Genomic DNA, 20,710 nt, shown 5'->3' on the forward strand with positions numbered 1-20,710 from the left:
CAATGAACGAGACACATAGGGGGGAAATGATAGATAGATAGATAGATAGATAGATAGATAGATAGATAGATAGATAGATAGATAGATAGATAGATAGATATAGACATGGATAGAGAGATGGAGAGAGAGATGGAGAGATAGATGGATATAGATATATAGATAGATAGATAGATAGATAGATAGATAGATAGATAGATAGATAGATAGATACAGAGACATGGATAGATAGATGGATAGGTAGGTGGATATAGATATAGAGATGATAGATAGAATAGATGGATATAGATATAGATATAGAGCAGATAGATAGATAGATAGATAGATAGATAGATAGATAGATAGATAGATAGAGTGTACATCTATTACAGGAGGTAGAAGGGGTCCTATACAGATGAGAAGACAGAGGAATGATAAGCGGATGTTGGCAGACGGATACAGATGCGCTATAAATACAGCAGCAGTGCGCTGTTACATAATTTTAGACTCTCTCACACACACACACACACACACACACACACACACACACGCACTCACATCCTGCGATCTCCGGGCCGTGCGCGGGGCTGGATTATAGGGACCTGTGATGCCTTGTCATCTCATCATGCGCTAAACACAGTCTTATAGAGCCGCGGGTGGTGGACCAACGCGTGGTCGGGGGGCCTCCAGGGGTCCTTGAAAGAATAACAGGTCAGCCTGCAATACCTGTGTGGATCTGTGAGGATGACTGCACAAGCTTGCCTTCACGATTTCATCTTCTAACGCATATATATATCCATCCATCCATCCACCCATCTATCTATCTATCTATCTATCTATCTCTATCTATCTATCGTGGTTGGGATTTCTGGAGGCAGATGAGATAATCACATTAGATGTGGGGACTTTGTTTAAAGGGTTTAGAGAGCTGACGCACCGTGAGTCTGTGCCAGCGGTGGTGGTCCCCGTGTCAAGCCCATATATATACTCCGATGGTGAATAACCACACTGCTACGTCACCGTGACTGCGATGACGCAGAGGGAGCGCACTCTGAGGAAAAACGGTTCCAAGATGTATCAGAGAAGCCTTGTGATTATTTTATGTTCTGTATTTATGTAAGCTATTTGTACTTATTTTTTGACTGATGTTTTGTCGGATTTTTTAAAAATGTTTATATTTATTATTATTATTATTATTATTTTTATATATAGTTTTGTGATTATTGATTCATCTTCTCGTTTTTTTATTTATTTGTGTATTTATGTAGGCTATTTGTTCTTATTTTTGGTTGTTTGACTGATGTTTTGTCGAATTTATTAAAAATATTTTGTATTTATTTTTTGTACAGTTTTGGGATTATTGATTAAGCTTCTCGTTTTTTATGTTATTTGTGTATTTATGACGGCTATTTAGACTTTTTTTGGTCGTTTGACTGATGTTTTGTCGGATTTTTTAAACATATTATTTATGTATTATTATATATATATATTTTTATAATTTTGTGATTATTGATTAACCTTCTCATATTTAATCTAATTCATAAGCAGTCATTAGTCATTTATTAGGCAGTCTTATATGTTTTGTAACCTATGTTTTGTGTTCTGGTGCTGCTGTCTTGGCCACTCCTGTAAAAGATTATTAAGAATATCTTTGTGTCAGCGAGGTCCTTTTCTGGTTAAACAAAGTTAGGACATATAGCCTAATATAGCCTCCCTTACCAAAAAGAAGTTTATTCAAGTGGGCTATTAGTATAATTCTTTTAAACTTAAAATAAGAGAGTACACTTTCAATTCACTTTTTATGTATCAGAGATATACTTAACAAAAGTATACATAAGTATACTTGGCTCATACTGACAAGAATACAGAAAAGTCTAATACTTGGCTCATACTGACAAGTACACAGAAAAGTCTAAGTATACTTGGCTCATACTGACAAGTATACAGAAAGGTCTAAGTATACTTGGCTCATACTGACAAGTATACCGAAAAGTCTAATACTTGGCTCATACTGACAAGTATACAGAAAAGTCTAAGTATACTTGACTCATACTGAGAAGTATACAGAAAAGTCTAAGTATACTTGGCTCATACTGACAAGTATACAGAAAAGTCTAAGTATACATGGCTTATAAACTTACTTGTTGTACTTAATCTTTTGATCGAGATATAGCCTTCATAAGAAAAGTATAATTAAGTATTCTTGCCTTAAAGGCCTACAGAAAGGTATTGGCTTGTAGTTGTGCTTACTTTTTGATAGAGTACCCTAGTCCTATAGGGCCGACATTTTATTTCAGCTTTGTTAGTATTAGTTTTAATTAAAAATAAACTTGAACTATTTTGTATTTATTTTCGTAAAAGAGTATTAGCTTTTCCAGAATCAGCGGCATTAGTCGGTTTTATAGGCTATATGCATTGTCAATATTTATTATAATTATATGGCTCCATTAGTCCCTCATCAGTCATTCTGCCAATAGGCTGTATATAGACCCACCACCACATCAACCACACAGTCACCCTCTGGTGGTGGTGTTGAACCCTCCTTTCTGTGTGTGGTCTGCTCTGCTCTGCTCTGCACAGGCCTCGCTGCTCTGCGCGCAACAGCACCGCCGCGCCGCGGCCCCGAGCAGGAAGTGAATTTGAAGAAAATAAGCGACCGTGGAGGTAGAATGACACTGTAGAGAGGGGGAGAGAGGTGGGAGAGAAGCAGCAAGCGGAGAAAGAAAGAAGAGAAAAGAGAGACCAGCGGAGGGAGGTACCGACCCTGTTTCTGGACCTGGATACTGAGCTGCTCCCCTCTTGGACACATAGGGCCTATTGACTGCACCGCCACAAAATGCTCATAAAGGAATTGTAAGTAGCTGTGTGTGCATGTGTGTGTGGGGTGAGGAGGGGATTGTGCGCGCGTTTATCCGTCTGGCTGACATTGTGGCCCCCGGAGTGGAATTAAAAGAGTGCGGCGGCCAGGAGGGTGATGGTGATGGCGACATCCTGTATCCCATCATTTCTCACGCACAGCCTGCGACACTCCATCACCATCACCATCAAGCAGTCAGATAATAAACCTGAGAGAACCGTGGCAGCATCAGCAGCCGGTGCGCGCACAGGCATGGCTGTGCCCTTCACATTTTGCATCACGAGTCCTCAAGTGAATGGATGGGATGCTTTTCACAGTGGAGGATACATTTGGCTAAATGTCCTCTGCTGTGGTGCGTAAAATGACGGATGCTCTATAGAGGAGTGGTGGTGGTGGTGGTGCTGAGGTAGAAATGGCTGGTGTATTAAGCCGCGTCGCGTCGCGCCGTGCCAGCGTCCATCCATCCTCCTGTAAGCCGCTGCTGTGGCCATGTTATTGATGTGAAGGTGAAACGACCGATGGAGCATTTCCCTCTGGAGGAATGGAGATGGTGGAGGTGTACAGAGGGTTGGGCAGGTAGAGGTGAGGCAAAAAAAAAAAGAGGCAAATGTCGAGTTTTTGACGCACCAGTCAGGCAATTCTTAGAATTTGACAGCTGGTGCCGAAGGGACTGGATGGCACATCAAGTGGGATCGTGCGTGCAATCGTTTTTTTTTACTTTAAAACATTGCTTTTGCAGGCCTCAGTGTTCTGCAAGGATAACTGAGGCCTGCTCCGAATCAGCTGGTGGTTAGAATAAGGCTATAGGGCCGATGGATTGCAGATTGCAGATGAATGATATTGGCTTTGAAATAAGAAGAATCATCAGTGGTTGTTTCATTTTCATGCTCTTAACTGGTGTCAGCCTGTAACACCAGACTCACTTTGCCTTAAGGAGCGAGTGACCCACCTGTAAAAAAAAAAAAAAAAAATCAGTCTAGTTTCCTCCACTCTTTTTAGTTTCAGATGATTTTGCATCCTCTTTTCTATGCAAAATGTATTTCTAAGATATATGCATTTTCATTGAGTTATTGCAATTCTGTGGCAAGGTCAGAGCTGTGCTGCTGAATTTTTTTTGGCACACATTTTCAGTTATTGGCAGCCCTAAAAATAACTATTGTCTTGATTTCTCACCAAATGTATTCAATCAATTAATGGCCCAGCATATTAAAAAAAAGAGCTCAGGATGAGAGTGATGGCATGGCTAAAGATCTGAAGTGATTAGGGAGAGTCTGGGTCTCAGCAGTCTGCCTGGAAATTAATTAAATCGGTCACGATTAAATGCTGAATGCACTTATACACGCTGTCAACACACAAGCAGAGGCTTGTACATGCACACACACACACACATGCATACACCGAGATGCCATCACAGGGGTCAAGAGACAAAGAGTAAATTGATCCATGTGCTGCTGTAGCGCAGACTGACTCTGTACTGCTCACCTGAACCACTGACCTAAATCACTCCTGGTCCACTTTTTCTCCAAAAGGCAGGTGTTCAGCGATACTAGAGCCACTGGACAATATATGATGTGATGAAGAGAATGAGAAATGAGCAGCGAAAGAGTAGAGACAGCGAGAAAAGACGAACAATGTAGTAGAGAAGAGGGGTGTTTGTTTTCTGAAGCAACAGAGAGACACCTGATCTTCCTGTCAAGACCTTTAGACCAAGGAGATTTGCAGAGAGAGAGACAGAGAGTATTAAGGTGACTTCAGTCCTTTTTAAATTTGTATTTAAATGTAGCTCTTTTTGACATTTACCTCACATTAAGCTGCACAAAAGACTTATTTTGGGAGATCTGTACTTACATGCTGTAAATTCAATCCTATTTTAATATTGTCATTTGACATTACAGACCGTCTCTGCCTTCCTTAAAGCATCTGGCCTCCCATCCAACGTCTGGCTGGGACTCAGACCCAGATTACATTCAGTGGCGGTGAATGGGCCACAGGATTATCTGAATTTGGGCATACATCACACAGTTACAAAACAATCAACAACGCTGCATACTGTACATGTGCATTATGTGGCCCAAAATGTCAGAGAAAGGAGGTGTAGTGCAGTATGTGTTTAAGCTGCTGCTTCCATCCATGTATATACTCAGAAATAGTTTTTTTTAAAGGAACTATTAATGCTTAATATCAGGTGCATACACTTGTATTTTGGGTTTCTACTAGAACATGCTGTAATGTTCAAAAAACGCTTTACTTTTCTCATACCGTCTGTGCTGCAGCACCTCGTTTCTCCCTCTGTCTGAAACACTTTGCTTGAACCCTCCTGCCCCCCACCCTCAAAAGAGCTCAGTCTGCTCTGATTGGTCAGCTGGCCCACTCTGTTGTGATTGAACAAAACTCTTCGGACTCCGCTCCAGTTCCGCTCTAACCAGCTTTGTTTGAGGGTATAAAGCAAATTAGTTACTTGGTGACATCACCACGTTACGGACGAAATGGCAGGACTCTAATTACATTAGATTTCATATTATATTACATTACACATAGGAGTTACAGGCAAATGAACACATTAAAGGTGCAGTGTCTGGCGGCATCTAGCGGTGAGGTTGCAGATGGCATTCAATTGAAACTTATCCCGTGTGCCAAGCGTGTAGGAGAACTACGGTGGCCGACGCAAAAAAGCGAATGGTCATATCTAGAGCCAGTGTTTGGTTTGTCCATTCTCGGCTACTGTAGAAACATGGCGGCCGACTCTGTGTAGAGGACACGCTTCTTATGTAGATATAAACCCCTTAATGCTACACAGTGTTCCTTTAACCTACTTTCTTTATATCAGTTACTTAAAGGTGATCTTGATAACACTGATAACATTCAGCCACTAGATGTCGCATTCTCCTGCACCGTTCCATTGCATTTACTTCACAACAAGTCGTTGCCAAGCACTTAGCGTCAATCTCAGCCACTAATAAGTTTTTTCCACACTAACTGACGACACAGAGATACCACTTGATACCAACGTTGTTTTACTATTGGCTCACAAGCCTTCTTAGAAGTGGAAACCACGTGTCAGATATCTTCCACAGAGATAAAAAAACACACAAAAATTATGATTAACTCACAATCATAATATTTTTTTCAGGAAAAGCCATACTTTTTTCAGCACCTTTCTAAAATCTCTGTGGGTGCATTTTTTTTTTTTTTTAAATATTCGTCTACATAAAAATGTTTTCAATAACACCTTTAAAAAGTGAAACACTGATCATTATACCATAATAGGTCTAATACATTTCTTAGTAAATACTGTAGGTAATGGCTGCTAAATTGTGCTGTCTTACATCATACATGTAAATTAAAGAGAATTAAATAACAGTAGGGTTTGTTTCCTTGTGCATCGTAGTGTTCACTGCACTGATAATGGATTACTGAGTAACAGATATACACTACATACTCCTAGTTGTATGTTTTGCCATCATCTTTCATTTTAGTTTCACTTGGCCTGCTGCCACACAGTCAAACTGTGCACAAAGACACATTTGTTCTGGGCTTCTTCTGAAAAGAGAGTTGGCATGGATGTCATCATTTTGTTGGAGCAACTTATGTGGTCATTTGTTAGGCAGCTCCATTTCCCAAAACTCTTTTGTAAACATAGCTGTGAAACAGAAAAATGTTTGACACAAAACAAAACATGGCAAAGGACAAAACGGCAGGAATACACAAACTACATAATGCTATTTGTATATGGATAATGTTATTGTTAACTTTTATTCATCCAGAAAAATGGACAGTGTACATACATGGATGCTTCTCAACTATTTTAGGTCCAGTACAGCCACTGTCGGCCACATGCGTAGTCAGTTTCTAGCCACTAGGAGGTGCCGGTGTTCACCTGTCCTGCAGAAACGGTCATGCATTTTTTGTAACTATAAAAACTTTCAAACAATTAAAGACTGTAAAATGCAAAAAATGCCAAGAAAATTATAGAACACAACATGAAGTGACATTCTCTTAAATTTCTTTTATATTTTCTCTTAATTTTCTGTTAAGAGCAAATATAAGAGAAGTCAGCTCCAGATGCACAAAACATTCTTAACCATCAAAACCTGCTCTTACCCAAGTGTGCTGAATGATGAATCCCACTGGATTATAAATTGGAAGCATGTGGCCAATTGTGTATTATTAGCATAGGCAACGCCCCCTAAACACTATATAAGGGCAGGTGTTGTGCCATGTGCAATTACTCTGGCACATGCCCAAGAATTGGAGAGATGCCGCTAAAAAAAATCTGTAAGAAGAAGAATAACTTCACTAGTAGTCACATTGAGGTACGGTTAAATAAGCTTAAACTTTATTTTTATTATCCAATCATCATAATTACTGTAAAACATATAATAATTAGGGCTTTCAAAGTTAACGAGATAATAGAGTGAAGATACTGACATCATATGATATTAGAAAACGTAAAGAATCCATTGGTACCAAACATGTCATATTAGTTTGTCAGGAAGGAGGTCAAATAATGCTCCAAATTTACGTAAAACTTTGCGGAGGAAAAACTATAATGGCCATTTTCAAAGGGGTTCCTTGACCTCTGACCTCAAAATATGTGAATGAAAATGGGTTCTATGGGTATCAACGAGTATCCCCTTTACAGACATGCCCACTTTATGATAATCACATGCAGTTTGGGGCAAGTCATAGTCAAGTCAGCACACTGACACACTGACAGTTGTTGTTGCCTGTTGGGCTTGAGTTTGCCATGTTATTATTTGAGCATATTTCTTTATGCTAAATGCAGTACCTGTGAGGGTTTCTGGACAATATTTGTCATTGTTTTGTGTTGATAATTGATTTCCAATATAAATATATACATACATTTGCATAAAGCAAGCATATTTGCCCTCTCCCATGTTGATAAGAGCATTAAATATTTGACAAATCTCCCCTTGAGGTACATTTTGAACAGATAAAAAAAATGGGTGATTCATTTGCGATTAATCACGATTAACTATTTTAATCGATAGCCCTTCATACGTTTTTTTATGTTCCTCAAATTTCAAGCTTATGATTCCTTGCATTAGACAAACAATTTATGGACTGTGAAAACAAGATGTTTTTTTCTTGTAAGAGTGCTCTCGACCAAGAGAAGAGCAAAAATAAAAAATCCCAGAAATCAACGGGTACTAACAAAATAAAAACACATCTTGGATATAAATAAAAATGTGTTCTTATGTCACTTCCTGCATGAGGCCCATGAGCGCACAGCTGGGTTTCAGCAGCAATATCCTTATACAATACATACAGTAGATAACACCTGAATCATGAGGAGGAAGTGCAGTCGGCGAGAAAACAGTTAGTTCTTTTTCACTGGCAGAGCAGCCTTTGAAGTCATAGATAATAGTCACTTTTATTATAGTTATGATGTTAATAGTTTCCTTTATTGTAACAAATGGTTACATGTTGCTATCCTTATTTGTACCCCCCCCTAATACAAAGATGTAAAAGAAAAATCAAATCAATGATTCTCCTCATATAAAGTATAACCTCTGATGGAAACCGTTCTAAACCTTTTTAGAAGAAGCGCTCAGCCTGAAAACCAGACTTCACAGCTCAGTTTTTACATTTTATCTCGCCGTTTTCCTGCTTCAGTGAAGCATTTTCTCATCTTTTCCTGAGAACAGCGAAGAATAGATCATTTGTCCTCTGCTGATGACTCAGTGTGACATCGTCAAAGTGAAATGCGTGAATTTCATACTTAATGGGCTGTTTGGAATCCACGTTAGATTTTATTATCCTATAATAATTATTGTTAATAAAGGAGGTGTCATGCCAAAGAATAGAAATGTAGCCTAGAAGGAAGTCTACTCTCTACTCTGTGAGAGGTCAAATTCCTCCAAAACTTAGTCAGGCCCATAACTGTTTGATTGTCATGTACCGTTCGTAAAGCTCATATAGTTCCTCATTACAAATCCCTGTGGGCTAACTACAGCTCAGCTGAAGAGTCCTCTGAGACAGCATCACAGAAAAGATGCATGTTCGTCAGATAATTGGTGTCCAGATCCCCATCGAGCTGAACGCTTACAGATGTCAGTTCATGTTGTCAGCATGTCACTCACAGGATTTCTCCAGGCTAATCCAGTCCACAGAGAAAGTTTATTATCACCAAATTAAAGCATGATCAATGTCATATTATAATGCCAATAATGAATTCAGGAGCTCAATTTATAATATTTTTGCTCACACAGGAAAGTACAGTGAAACCAAAGGAACTCTTGCTACACTATCAGAGAAATTTGAATAGTTTACGTGTATTGGGATTGAAGTAATCAGTATAAAAGGACAGTACTACATCACAGGATTTTTCACGGGACAAACAGACATTTTGAATTTGAGCTGGTTAAAACAAGCATCAGTCTTAAAGGGACAGTGTGTAGGATTTGGCGGCATCTAGTGGTGTAGTTGCAGATTGCAACCAACTGAGTACCGTGGTAACGCCGTTTGCTTTGCTCAGAGGCCATCCTTACCATAATGACGCTACTTTCAGAGCAACGGAAGTCAGACAGTGGCTAGCGGTACCATGGTTTTACACTCTGCGGCTCATGTTACCCCAGTTTCACAAGCGTGTCGGAGAACTACGGTGGCCTTCACCATAACGTAAATATGCAAAAGGCTTTGTGTAGACAACCCTGGTCTCAATCCCAATCCGTCAAATACCGCCAATTGGGCAGGCCCCACGGAGGCACCTTTTAGCAACAGTATGTGACGAACAGGGCTGTCAACTAACTCCAATGTAAACCCACCCGCGGAGTTATTCGATGGCCATAGCAAGTGACGTAGTATTTATAGTGCGAGAGTCCGCTCAGGGCAGACAGGAGGGGTGGTGGATGGGTCAAACAAACACAAGACGTTCAACCAGGAGACCGCTGTTCATGTCCCGTGTTAAACGTAACGTAATGTTGACTTATTTTGTCACGTCAGTCAGTAGTCACATGACTTCACTATCATGTGAGTCGCTAGTCAGTGAAGCTAACGTCAACCACGACCGTTTCCTAACCCTACCTAAGTGGTTGTATTGCATAAACCTAACTTCCTGTGAAAACAGAAGTTTATTTTGAAAGGACACTATGCATGTAACAAGCGTCTATTGGCATGCTATCCCCGGTCCATCCAAAAGTAACGCAAGAGGGCTACACCGTGCATCTCTCCGCTGCCGATGGGCACTGACCTTGCGGCGGTATTTGACGAGTTTGGGGTGAGAATGGGTTGCTCTAGAGCCAGGTTTAGTTTCAGGTGATTATACACTAATGAAAACATAGTTATGAATGTTATATTCCATTTATGCTAATAGATCTGTTAAAATGTTACACACTGTTCCTTTAAGACAATAGAAACTATCTACATCTCAATGTCATGTTTTCTTCACTTTAGATTGTTTCTTTATGATTGTTTGAGTAGCTTCCCTTCTTTTTCCTTCTCTTCCAGTCGAGTGATTCTTCCTATCTCTGTGGAAGAGGTAAGTGTCATTTCAGATTATTACAGTGTGTGTGTGTGTGTGTGTGTGTGTGTGTGTGTGTGTGTGTGTGTGTGCGTTAGCTAAAATGGCTCAAGGCTCAGCTTTTGTTATCTGATTCTTTGGCTCACTGTATTCATAAGAGTGAAGCACAAGTGCCTTCCATCACTTAAAGCGACTCTTTTTTGAGTGGCCTTTTGGACTTTAATATGTGTTTTTTATCATTTATGTTCTCACACACACACACACACACACACACATATAAGACCTTTTATATTTCCCAGAGTGACATATCATACATCCACTCTATGTAGCAGGGATCACCTTGTGAGGAAAAACTCTTCATCATATTAAAGAGGGTTCCTATCAGATAGAACCAACACAGTCAGCATAGTCTTTCACTGTCCTCGTCCTCTTTTCCTCTCTGTCCCCTGCTATCCTCATTTCCATTGCAGTTTGCTCCTCTATTCAGGCCTGCATCCTAAATGAGTCACCTGAAACTACTTCCATGACTTCCTCTGTACAACAACCCTGGCTGTTGCCCACATATTTATGCACTTACATGAGAGTAATCCACTTTTGTTGGAGACATTTGACTTGTGCTGTTTATTATTGGCAAATAAATATTGACCACTGTAGCCAACAAGTACTTCATCTGTTCTTAAACAGCTTCGAGTCTGAGCGTTAAGCAGCAGCGAGAGCTCGGAGACACGATAACCGGTTTGCAGCCGAGACAGCGACCGCCCCTAATGCATTGGGCTGGGTCAATGCCACATCAGCCATACTGTAGGACTTCAAGAAGCCACATCTGAGGAGTGAATGCTCAGATCTGTGCTCATACTTATATATTTTCATTGTCATTCTAACTAAAAAAAACACAAGGCAGTTGACGGAGCAATACGTTGATTTCGTCCCCTTGCATTTTCTCTGGCTCATGGAGGCTTCAGATCTACACATGTTGCTGCTTCTCATTAACTGTGTGTTTTTGTAGCCTTGATCTTGATCATGTCTCTACCAGGGCTGTCAATTGATTCAAATATTTAATCGCAATTAATCGCATGATTGTCCATAGTTAATCGCGAATAATCACAAATTAATCGCACATGTTTTTATCTGTTCAAAATGTACCTTAAAGGAAGAATTGTGAAGTATTTAATAATCTTCTCAACATGGGAGTGGGCAAATATGCTTGCTTTATGCAAATATATGTATATATTTATTATTTGGAATCAATTAACAACACAAAACAATGACAAATATTGCCCAGAAACTCTCACAGGTACTGCATTTAGTATAAAAAGTATGCTCAAATCATAACTTGGTAAACTCAAACCCAACAGGCAACAACAGCTGTCAGTGTGTCAGTGTGCTGACTTGACTATGACTTGCCCCAAACTGCATGTGATTATCATAAAGTGGGCATGTCTGTAAAGGGGAGACTCGTGGGTACCCACAGAACCCATTTTCATTCACATATTTTGAGGTCAGAGGTCAAGGAAGCCCTTTGAAAATGGCCATTACAGTTTTTCCTCGACAAAGTTTAGCGTAAGTTTGGAGCGTTATTTAACCTCCTTCGTGACAAGCATGGATCTTCACTCTAGCTCTAAAACTTAAAAAAAGTGGCTAAAAAAAATCGGAAATTGCGTTAATGCATTAAAGAAATAAGTGGCGTTAAAACAGATCTGCATTAACGCGTTATTATCGCGTTTACTTTGACAGCCCTAATATTTTCATTTTCATTCTCAAACTCAGAACCAGTGGAGCAATACGTCCCCCTGATTTCATCCCCTTGCATTTCCTCTGACTCATGGAGGCTTCAGATCTACTCATGTTGCTTCTCATTAACTGTGTGTGTTTGTAGCCTTGATCTTGATCATATCTCTACATAATGAGGCATGTTTCCTCTAGAGCAGGAGGCCCGGAAACTGTGTGATGGTCAGCAGGCTATGTCATGATTTACACACTGGTAAACATACAAAAAAAGTGAATTATTTGACTAAAATGGGAGCCTGAATACTGTTGAGTAACGTCCCCTCTGCCCTTGAATCACATCCCTTCAGAGCTTCGTCGTCTCTGTCACTCTACATCCAAACTGTCTGAAGCAGCAAGCTTCAGTTATTTGCCACCAAATCACACTTCAATTCATCATTGATTTGATTTCCTTTCTATCAATTCTTTCCCTGATTAATTATTTCACAGAGCACAACAATTGCATCTTCACTAGGGATGACTACGGATTAATCTCTTTGAGCAAAGGTTTTGTTTTGGAGGGGAGTGCATGTTGAATGAGGCTGTTCCAGCTGTTGAAACCCCTGGAGAGTTTCCTGAATTGAATTTCCTGTCTGTTAACTTCCTCCCAGGAGCAGATTTTAACCTACAGCTTTATCAGTGTTTAATTTTGTGGAGTTCTGGTGTAACTGAAAATGGACTTACCCCACAAGGCAAGGTTGAATTATATTTGTCCAACACTGTCTGTTACCCAGGAGGCTTTGCTGTTCCTGCATCCCATTTATTTAGTCGGCGGTTGCGGTGTCTGCAGCTGACTTGAGGGAGCAGAGTCTCTGTTGCTCTCCTGCAACCCTGACACAGTCCAGAGACCATCAAGGTCACTATTATTGCTTCTTTGTTTCATCTTCACATTATGTGAAGGTCATTTAAACCAGGTTGGCACAGGTTATCTTGGTTTGTCTTTTTGTCTTTCATTGCTGTTGCTGTGGAGGAGTAACCTTTTAAATGCGCACAATAGGCCACAAGGTCACAGCCAAAAAGAGCAGTTTCTGAATAGTGGCTTGTCTTTGCTCACCTTCCTAACATCCAAAATCTGTCACTGTCGTTCTGAACACTGTGAGTAGTTGCCATTAAATAAAGGATATGTAGGTAGACATCAAAGTGTAACCATCCAGTCCCACTGAAAACATATCTAAGATATTTGGCCTCAATTCACTATCCCTGTTCATTTCATAGTTATGCTTAAATGATATATGAGTTATCTAGAATTATTACTAAAGTCTAATCAGTTCTCGGCGTGCCTAAGGCCTGCTACTGGTTTTCCAAATTTCAGGGAAATCTGCTCCGAGAGCTTTCAAATTTCCTCCAGGCAGTCACATTAATTGATAAGGAGAAATCGCAATGCGTCTTATGGAGGGAAATCAACTTAACAATTTAATAACATTAAAATAGATTTGTTGCAGATGTTTTTGGTAGCTGTAATTGCAAAAAAAGTTAAAAAAAAAGTGTAGCAACGTTTACAACCTGAAATCGTGTTGTATACAGTAGAGGTTTTCAAAGTGTGAGGCGGACCTCCAAGGGGTCTCTAGACTGTTTCAGGGGAGGAAGTGAAAAATCTTACATTAGTTATCAAAAGAAGATCACATAAAATAGCTTAAATGTGAGTGATTTGGTTAAAGAGATAGTTCAGAGATACAATAGTTTTTGGGGAATGTTACTGTTTTTTTTCCCACTTTCCCAGAATAAGAAACTAATAATTGAGTTAGGACAAACCTTTTTTGTAGTTGGTGTAGTCTGAAGTTAACAGCAATATTAGGCTACCTTGGCTCAATTGTTGCATGACTATGGGATCAAATAACATAATTGTGATCCCATAGGCATCCAGGGAATTGAGCGAAACTAAGCAGGTCAACTAAGGGGGGTGAAGGGGAGCCTTTTTCCAAGCTTTGTCTGAGAGGAGGCCCACAGTCTCAGATGTTGAAAACCCCTGGCATGTAGTGTAACACGTGCGTATAGGAGATGATTTTATGTGTTTTGTTGTCTTTCAAGGTGAAGAAAAAAAACTTATCAAGAACTTGTATTCCTGAACCCTAAAAAAGTCAAATATTGTAGCTACAATGGAGTTTGATTGAAAACATTTCAGCAACTCAAAGCATTAATGTGAGGTTCTGTATCAGAGCGAGAGAACTATTTTCTGGATTTATTCATTTGTACAAACATTCAAACAATCTGCTGCAGAAGATGAAAATAAACCAATTTTATCATAGACAGCAGCTTCAATCATTACATGCACAAGACAGTTTTTTTAAAATATTTTATTCCACCATAGTTTATAGTTTATTAACAGATAAATAGGTAGATTTTTTAAATTCACATTTTTGTTATTTACCATTTTACCTTTTTTATTAATTTGCAATTTACGGTGTCTTCCGTAATGCTTTGCTCATATTTATGAATTAACTGTGCTCTCATTTTATTTTATTGCTCAGTTGCTGTTTCCATATTTCTTTTTAAAGTTTTTTTTAGGTTTTTAACTTTAAAGGGACTATTTGTAACTTTGTACGCGCATAAATGTAGCGGGTCGTCACACATGCGCGTTCGCATATGCGCGCTCGCATGTGGCTGGAGCCTCGTCTCCGCTGCATGCTCTCCTTCACTCAGAATGCGCGCGCGTCCTCGCTGTCTCGCTCCACCTCTAGACGTGAACGCGCGCTCACTACACACTGCAGAAGAGTTTAGCTCTGAGAATATCTAGTGAATGCACAGGGGACGTTTGTGCAGAAATAAATTCTGCAGTTCCTCCAGACCAACAGTGACGGAGCTCTTCAGAGAGTTATGTTACCCTCTCGTTACCGACTGGGTGCCGGTGTCTCCTCTGCTTTCTCCGGCTGCGGGCGGAGAGAGCAGAGGAGACATGCTGCAGAGCCCCGCTGCATCAGCCTGCACTTAGGCAGGAAAAGCCAACACTAGGACCAGATCTAAATCATGTTCATGGAGAGACCTTCGTCTGGTCAGCTAACATTACTGCCAAGCAGGTGAAATATAGAGTGATATTGTGCTTTTAGCTGACGTGTGTCGCCTCACTGTTTTGAGCGATGCTCGTTCAGGTATATTCAGAGCGAGCAAGCGCGAGCCCGACGTTGACTTTCGTTGATTTCACGGCCACAGGTGTCGCTGTTAAGAAGCATTTCTGGAAGTTACAAATAGTCCCTTTAAGTTTTAAAAATGTTAAAGTTTTTTTATTTTTATTTTTTTTAAAGGAGGGGACAGGAAAGCATTTGATCGCCATTTAACTCCATATGAGACGTTCTGTCAAACTTAGTTGTGATTTGTGCGCTATAAAGAAAATCTATAAAAAAAACCTGTTGTGCCAGGCTCATCACATTGCTTGTATTTCTTCAACATGACTAATGAGAGTTTAACTAATACCAACATTTCATTGTCAAATCCACTCTGTTTCCCAGATCGTGGGTTTTCTCTGACACGTTGTTGCTTTGTTATACTGTATATGTGTGTAAATTGTTACCCTACAATATTTTCATGGTTTGATTTTACATTAACGTACAATAGAATAAAACGAATCTCTTTCCTGTGAAAATAATTCTGATAACATCGACTTGTTTGCGATGTTGTACGTGTGTTGGCGCTCTGGTCCAGCTTTGTGCAGAAGTTATTTGGTGGATTAGAGGTGATGAGAAATGAAAGGAGCCATTGTCCTGTATTTAAACACTCACTCAGGGACCAGGAAGATGGGGAATGAGAGGAGGAGAGGGATGAAAGAATGAGAAAGTATACAGTATGTGAAAGAGGAAACAAGCTGGGGGAAATAAATAAAATTTGATGGGTCAAGAAGACAAACAAGAGGGTATGATGGGAGATTATGAGGATTCAGGGACAAGGAAAGGAGAAGGTAGAGATCAGGAAAAGGATCAGAAGAAAAAATAATCCACCATTTAAGATTGAAATAGATGAGCTGATGAAATACACATGAAAAAAAAATATCTGTATGTTTCTGTGAAAAACAGGATAGTGCATGTTCAGGGACACAGCCCTCTAAACACACTTCCTTCCTTAGTCTAACCTGTTTTTTCCTCTGTTTTCAGTACCAGGTTGGCCAGCTGTACTCTGTGGCCGAGGCCAGTAAGAATGAGACGGGTGGAGGAGAAGGAGTGGAGGTGCTAAAAAATGAACCCTACGAGAAGGATGGAGAGAAGGGACAGTATACACACAAAATTTACCATTTGCAGAGGTAAGCGGTTGTTTAAAAGTTCACTCAGGAAGACTATTTCATTCATCTCTCCCTCGAGGACGCATCTCTTGGCTCTTATCCATTCATACATCTCTCTGCTTCAGTCTGTTATCCCATCACTTTAAAGTCTTCTCCCTGGTTCACTCCAAAAAGTCTATAAGCTGAAAGCTACTTTTTTAGAAATAGTTCAACATTTTGGGAAATAATATTTATTTGCCTACTAGATGAGAAAGTTGATAGGCCCACCGTAGACTGTATATGTGGACGACGAGTCTCCACTACCTCCCACTCTAGGCTACAAAAGTGAAGCCAAATTATCCCGGATACGAGAGCTGCCATTTTAAGATTTCGACGTAATTTGGAGCCAAAGTCTGCACAGTAGAGATCGGGCGGTGGAGCCACGGTATCGAGGGCCCGCCCACACACCCGCCCGAGCCAATCGCGAGCCGAGCTCGGCCGCAGCGTGCTAGTGTGAGCCACCTAGCTGCTACGTTAGCACCACGGCAGCTGTTTGGCTTGAAAAACACAACAACTAACCATAATATCTCTATAACTACATTTATGATCAAATTGACACATTACACAGACTTGTGACAGTTATGGAAAGTTAATCTCCTCTCTCGTACTATTTCCTGAGCCACCGGTTTCGCGCCTACTTCACTCAGAGCAGCTGTCAATCATCACATTACACCCCCTTTTTATAGCATCAAATAACTAATTAAAACTAAACTTATCAGACACTTGAACACATACATCAGCGTGATAAGAACTACCTAAAATGACAAAAAACATCTTTGGAAAAAAAATTTAAATTTTATTTGGGGGCGATTGAGATGTTTTGTATTCACTTTTGGGGAGCTGTCATGTCTTCCATCTTTATATACAGTCTATGGTTGATACCACTTTTACCACATAAATCTTATTTTGATTTTATTAACTATGCTTTGTACCTGTGTAACATAATATCTCCTGATTGAAATAGGCTAAAGTTAGATAAGTAAAAAATAAAGTAATTCAAATACCATTGGACTTACCTTGGTCTGTTCTCTCTTCACTCCTCTGTCCTGCAGTAAAGTCCCGACATTCGTCAGAATGTTGGCTCCAGCTTCAGCTCTCAACATCCACGAGAAAGCCTGGAACGCATACCCGTACTGTCGCACAGGTAGCGCACACACATGCACACACACACACACACACACACACACAAACCTTGTATTAGCACACAAAAATGCACATAGCATCATCTTTCAAATCTCTGTGGAAAAGCAGTTATGATTATTGACAAATGGTACACCAGAAATAGCAATTTTTGCCGACATGGTTGGCCTTTAAGTTTTTAATGTTTTTTTTAAAGAAAGGGTTTGTTCTCAGCAGCCAGAAAACCCTAATATCATTTCAGGGTTACAGGAGTAGATGTCTCTGTTACAAGACATGGTGTAAGAAATAAAACATAAGTCAAACAAATGAAAAATAAGTAGCACATACAGTAGTTAGAGATACAGTCACAGGACATTTTTGGCTATGCTTGAAATTAGGGCTGAGGAATATGACGATATATATTGTCAAAACGATATAAAAAGTGTCTATAGTGCATATTCTATATCGTTTCTATCATGATATGGGCTAGGCCTATATTTATTTCTTTTTTCTCTATAATGTCACTTAAAACTGTTTTGTTAATTTTGCACTCAAATTCTTAAAATGACAAAAAATACTCACATATTTCATTTGTCAAGTATTTAATTCACACAGGAGTATACAGAAATAGGATTTACCATGTGGTTATTTCATATTGACTATTTATTTAATGAATTACAAGAAAACATGCTATATCGTGATATATATTGTTATCAAGATATGAAATGACCTATATCGTGATAGAAGATATTTTGGCCATATCACTCAGCCCCTCTTGAAATCCAAACAGGCACTCCATCGATCTATATAAAAGGTCCAATAGAGGTCCCAGGAGGAAGTTGCATCCTCCAAACTATCTATTGAGCATGGACTCATAGGATGCAATTTTTACCACTGCATCCACCCAATTTTTCAAATCTGGAACCAATGCCTCAAAATAATTCTGGAGGCTGCAACCATACCCACCATAATAACTGAAAACTCACATTTTGATATATGTGGTGTTTGAGATCTGTCCCACAATAAACATCAACTTTAATGCACTTAAACATGTGAGCACAGTTGACTCGAATTGTAGATGCTGACCCTGTCAAAGGGATTGTCGTTCTCTGCGTACCTCTCTGTCTCTGTCTCTCTATCTCTGTGTCTCTGTGTCTCCGCCACCTTGAAGGAGAAGTTGAATTATTAACTGCAAGTCCAGTGACTCGAGCCTTTCAGGCTGAGATAACACACACTAGCAGCTGCCAGACAGCCATCTTTCATACAAACAGTCAAAGTCACAACCGGAACCTACACACATGTTTTACTGACATGCTGAACATTTCCCCTTAACCTCTGTACATGGTCTAATACTGTAAATGCTATTACATTTCTCACAGTTCCTCAACTGCAATATATATTTTTGTCTTTCTCCCTGTTTTCTCCTGCGCTTTCTTTCATCTGGCTCTGCAGTTATCACTGTAAGTATTTATTTTTTCTTTTCCACTTACAGATTTCATGCACGTTGACACAAAGAAAACTCTGATGCCCATTGAGGGAGCAAATTAACCTGAAAGTTGAGAAAGAAATTTGATCTATTTCAGTGACACAGCAGCAGCGGGGGTAGTCAGACACCATTACTCTGTGTATGTGTGTGAATGAGAGCAGGAGGCTGACCTGTGTCAATTGTGTTTAATGGTTTTTCACTTGCTTACATTTTATTCTGTAGATTTACTGTTCCCACGTTACTCAGGATTATTTCTCTTTTCTCTGCAGAATGAGTATATGAAAGATAACTTCCTGATCAAGATTGAGACATGGCACAAACCTGACACGGGACACCTTGAAAATGTAATAAGTAAAGACTGTGATGAGCTGAGGTGCATGCATGTGTTTTGATTTTGAGGATTTTTTAAAATGTTGTTTTTAGGATGACTTTAAACATTAGCAAAAACATGCTAATGTTACACCACTAATGCTTGATTTGAAATCATACTGTATCTCACATGTTGTATGGGTGTTTTTTATTTGTTATTATTTTCCTCTAGATGTTTACTGACAACATTTCCCACTGCTTTGACTGTTATCTAGTTATATAGGCATTATTGGTCACCATAAGCACCATAGATGTGGTTCATTAGGGGCCTACTACGCCTACTACGTTGTAAAAGTGAAAGCGAAACCTAATAGCAACACGTAAAACTGAATGAAACATTACATTTTGAACACAAACAAAAAAGGTTCTTTAGGTTTAGGCAATAAAACTACAACTTCTTTAGGTTTAGGCAACGAAACCACAACTTCTTTAGGTTTAGGCAACAAAACTACATCTTCTTTAGGTTTAGACAACAAAAATACAACTTCCTTAGGTTTAGGCAACAAAACCAATTAATTAAGTTTAGGGAAAAACATTGTTTTGGCTTAAAATAACTGTTTCAAAAGTGAAAGCAAAACTTAACGCCTGTGAACCCAAAGACAACTACACGTTGTTGGCTTCACATGGGATGCAAACGCCAGTCTCCTGGGTGAAAACCCTGTGTTTTGTGCCCATTTATCGTCCCCCGACCTCCACCCCATATAGAGTTTCACACTGTATACTACAGCGCCTGACTTCCACTTCTACTCCTGTCATAATTACTACGGTTGCTAGAGGTCGCTGTCGTCTTCTTTTATACCTTCTTTTGGTGATCTACCATGTGACTAGATGATAAAAACATACTAGTGGGTGTTGTAGGCCCCTATTGACCCACATCTATGGTGCTTATAGCAACCGATAAAGCCTATTTAATAGCCTGATAATCTAATGGGCTGAGTCTGTTTACTTGTCCTCTAATTAAAAATTGCTCTATGAATTCTTGTGCAGAACATACCGAAACAAGCCCCTACAGTAGTTATAGGCTATCATAATTACTTTGGGACAGTACTCCTATATGTAAATGAATATGTTAATGAAACAAACTGTGAGCATGCAAAACTGCGAAAAAGAATTCCACTAATTACCAGAGAAATGTGTCGCCTGTGTATATTTTTATTTGCATCATATTGGCTCACAAAACCATTTCTACCCAGAGCCTTGTGTCCTCTTCTCGGTTGTGTGTGGGCTGCCTGCAGAGATCTGTGCCTGTATCCAGCTGTGCTCTGTGCTTCTGTTTCAGGTACACGGTTTGGATGCAGAAACCTGGAAGAAGGTGGACGTAGTCTATATTGATATCGCGGACAGAAGCCAAGTGGATTCGAAGGTGAAAACGTTTATATTAAGAGCCACATTGAGGAAATTACAGCGACT

The 20,710-nt window shown here is 39.7% G+C and overlaps 1 protein-coding gene across 2 annotated transcripts in view; it reads left to right on the top strand.

Annotated features, from left to right (window-relative positions):
* Positions 1-2,650: 2,650 nt before the first annotated feature.
* Positions 2,651-20,710, top strand: part of pitpnab (phosphatidylinositol transfer protein, alpha b) — a 26,445-nt gene continuing 8,385 nt past the window's right edge. The window contains exons 1-7 of one of the 2 annotated variants that reach the window (XM_074610681.1): positions 2,651-2,829; positions 10,304-10,334; positions 16,163-16,308; positions 17,379-17,470; positions 18,898-18,905; positions 19,201-19,275; positions 20,580-20,663. In XM_074610681.1, coding sequence (XP_074466782.1) covers positions 2,813-2,829; positions 10,304-10,334; positions 16,163-16,308; positions 17,379-17,470; positions 18,898-18,905; positions 19,201-19,275; positions 20,580-20,663 — 453 coding nt within the window. In that variant the 5' untranslated portion in view covers positions 2,651-2,812. The remainder of the gene's footprint in view (positions 2,830-10,303; positions 10,335-16,162; positions 16,309-17,378; positions 17,471-18,897; positions 18,906-19,200; positions 19,276-20,579; positions 20,664-20,710) is intronic. The other variant, XM_074610680.1, reaches the window with a different exon arrangement.

This window comes from Sebastes fasciatus, chromosome 16 (genome assembly GCF_043250625.1).
Source record: "Sebastes fasciatus isolate fSebFas1 chromosome 16, fSebFas1.pri, whole genome shotgun sequence".
Lineage (NCBI taxonomy): Eukaryota > Metazoa > Chordata > Actinopteri > Perciformes > Sebastidae > Sebastes > Sebastes fasciatus.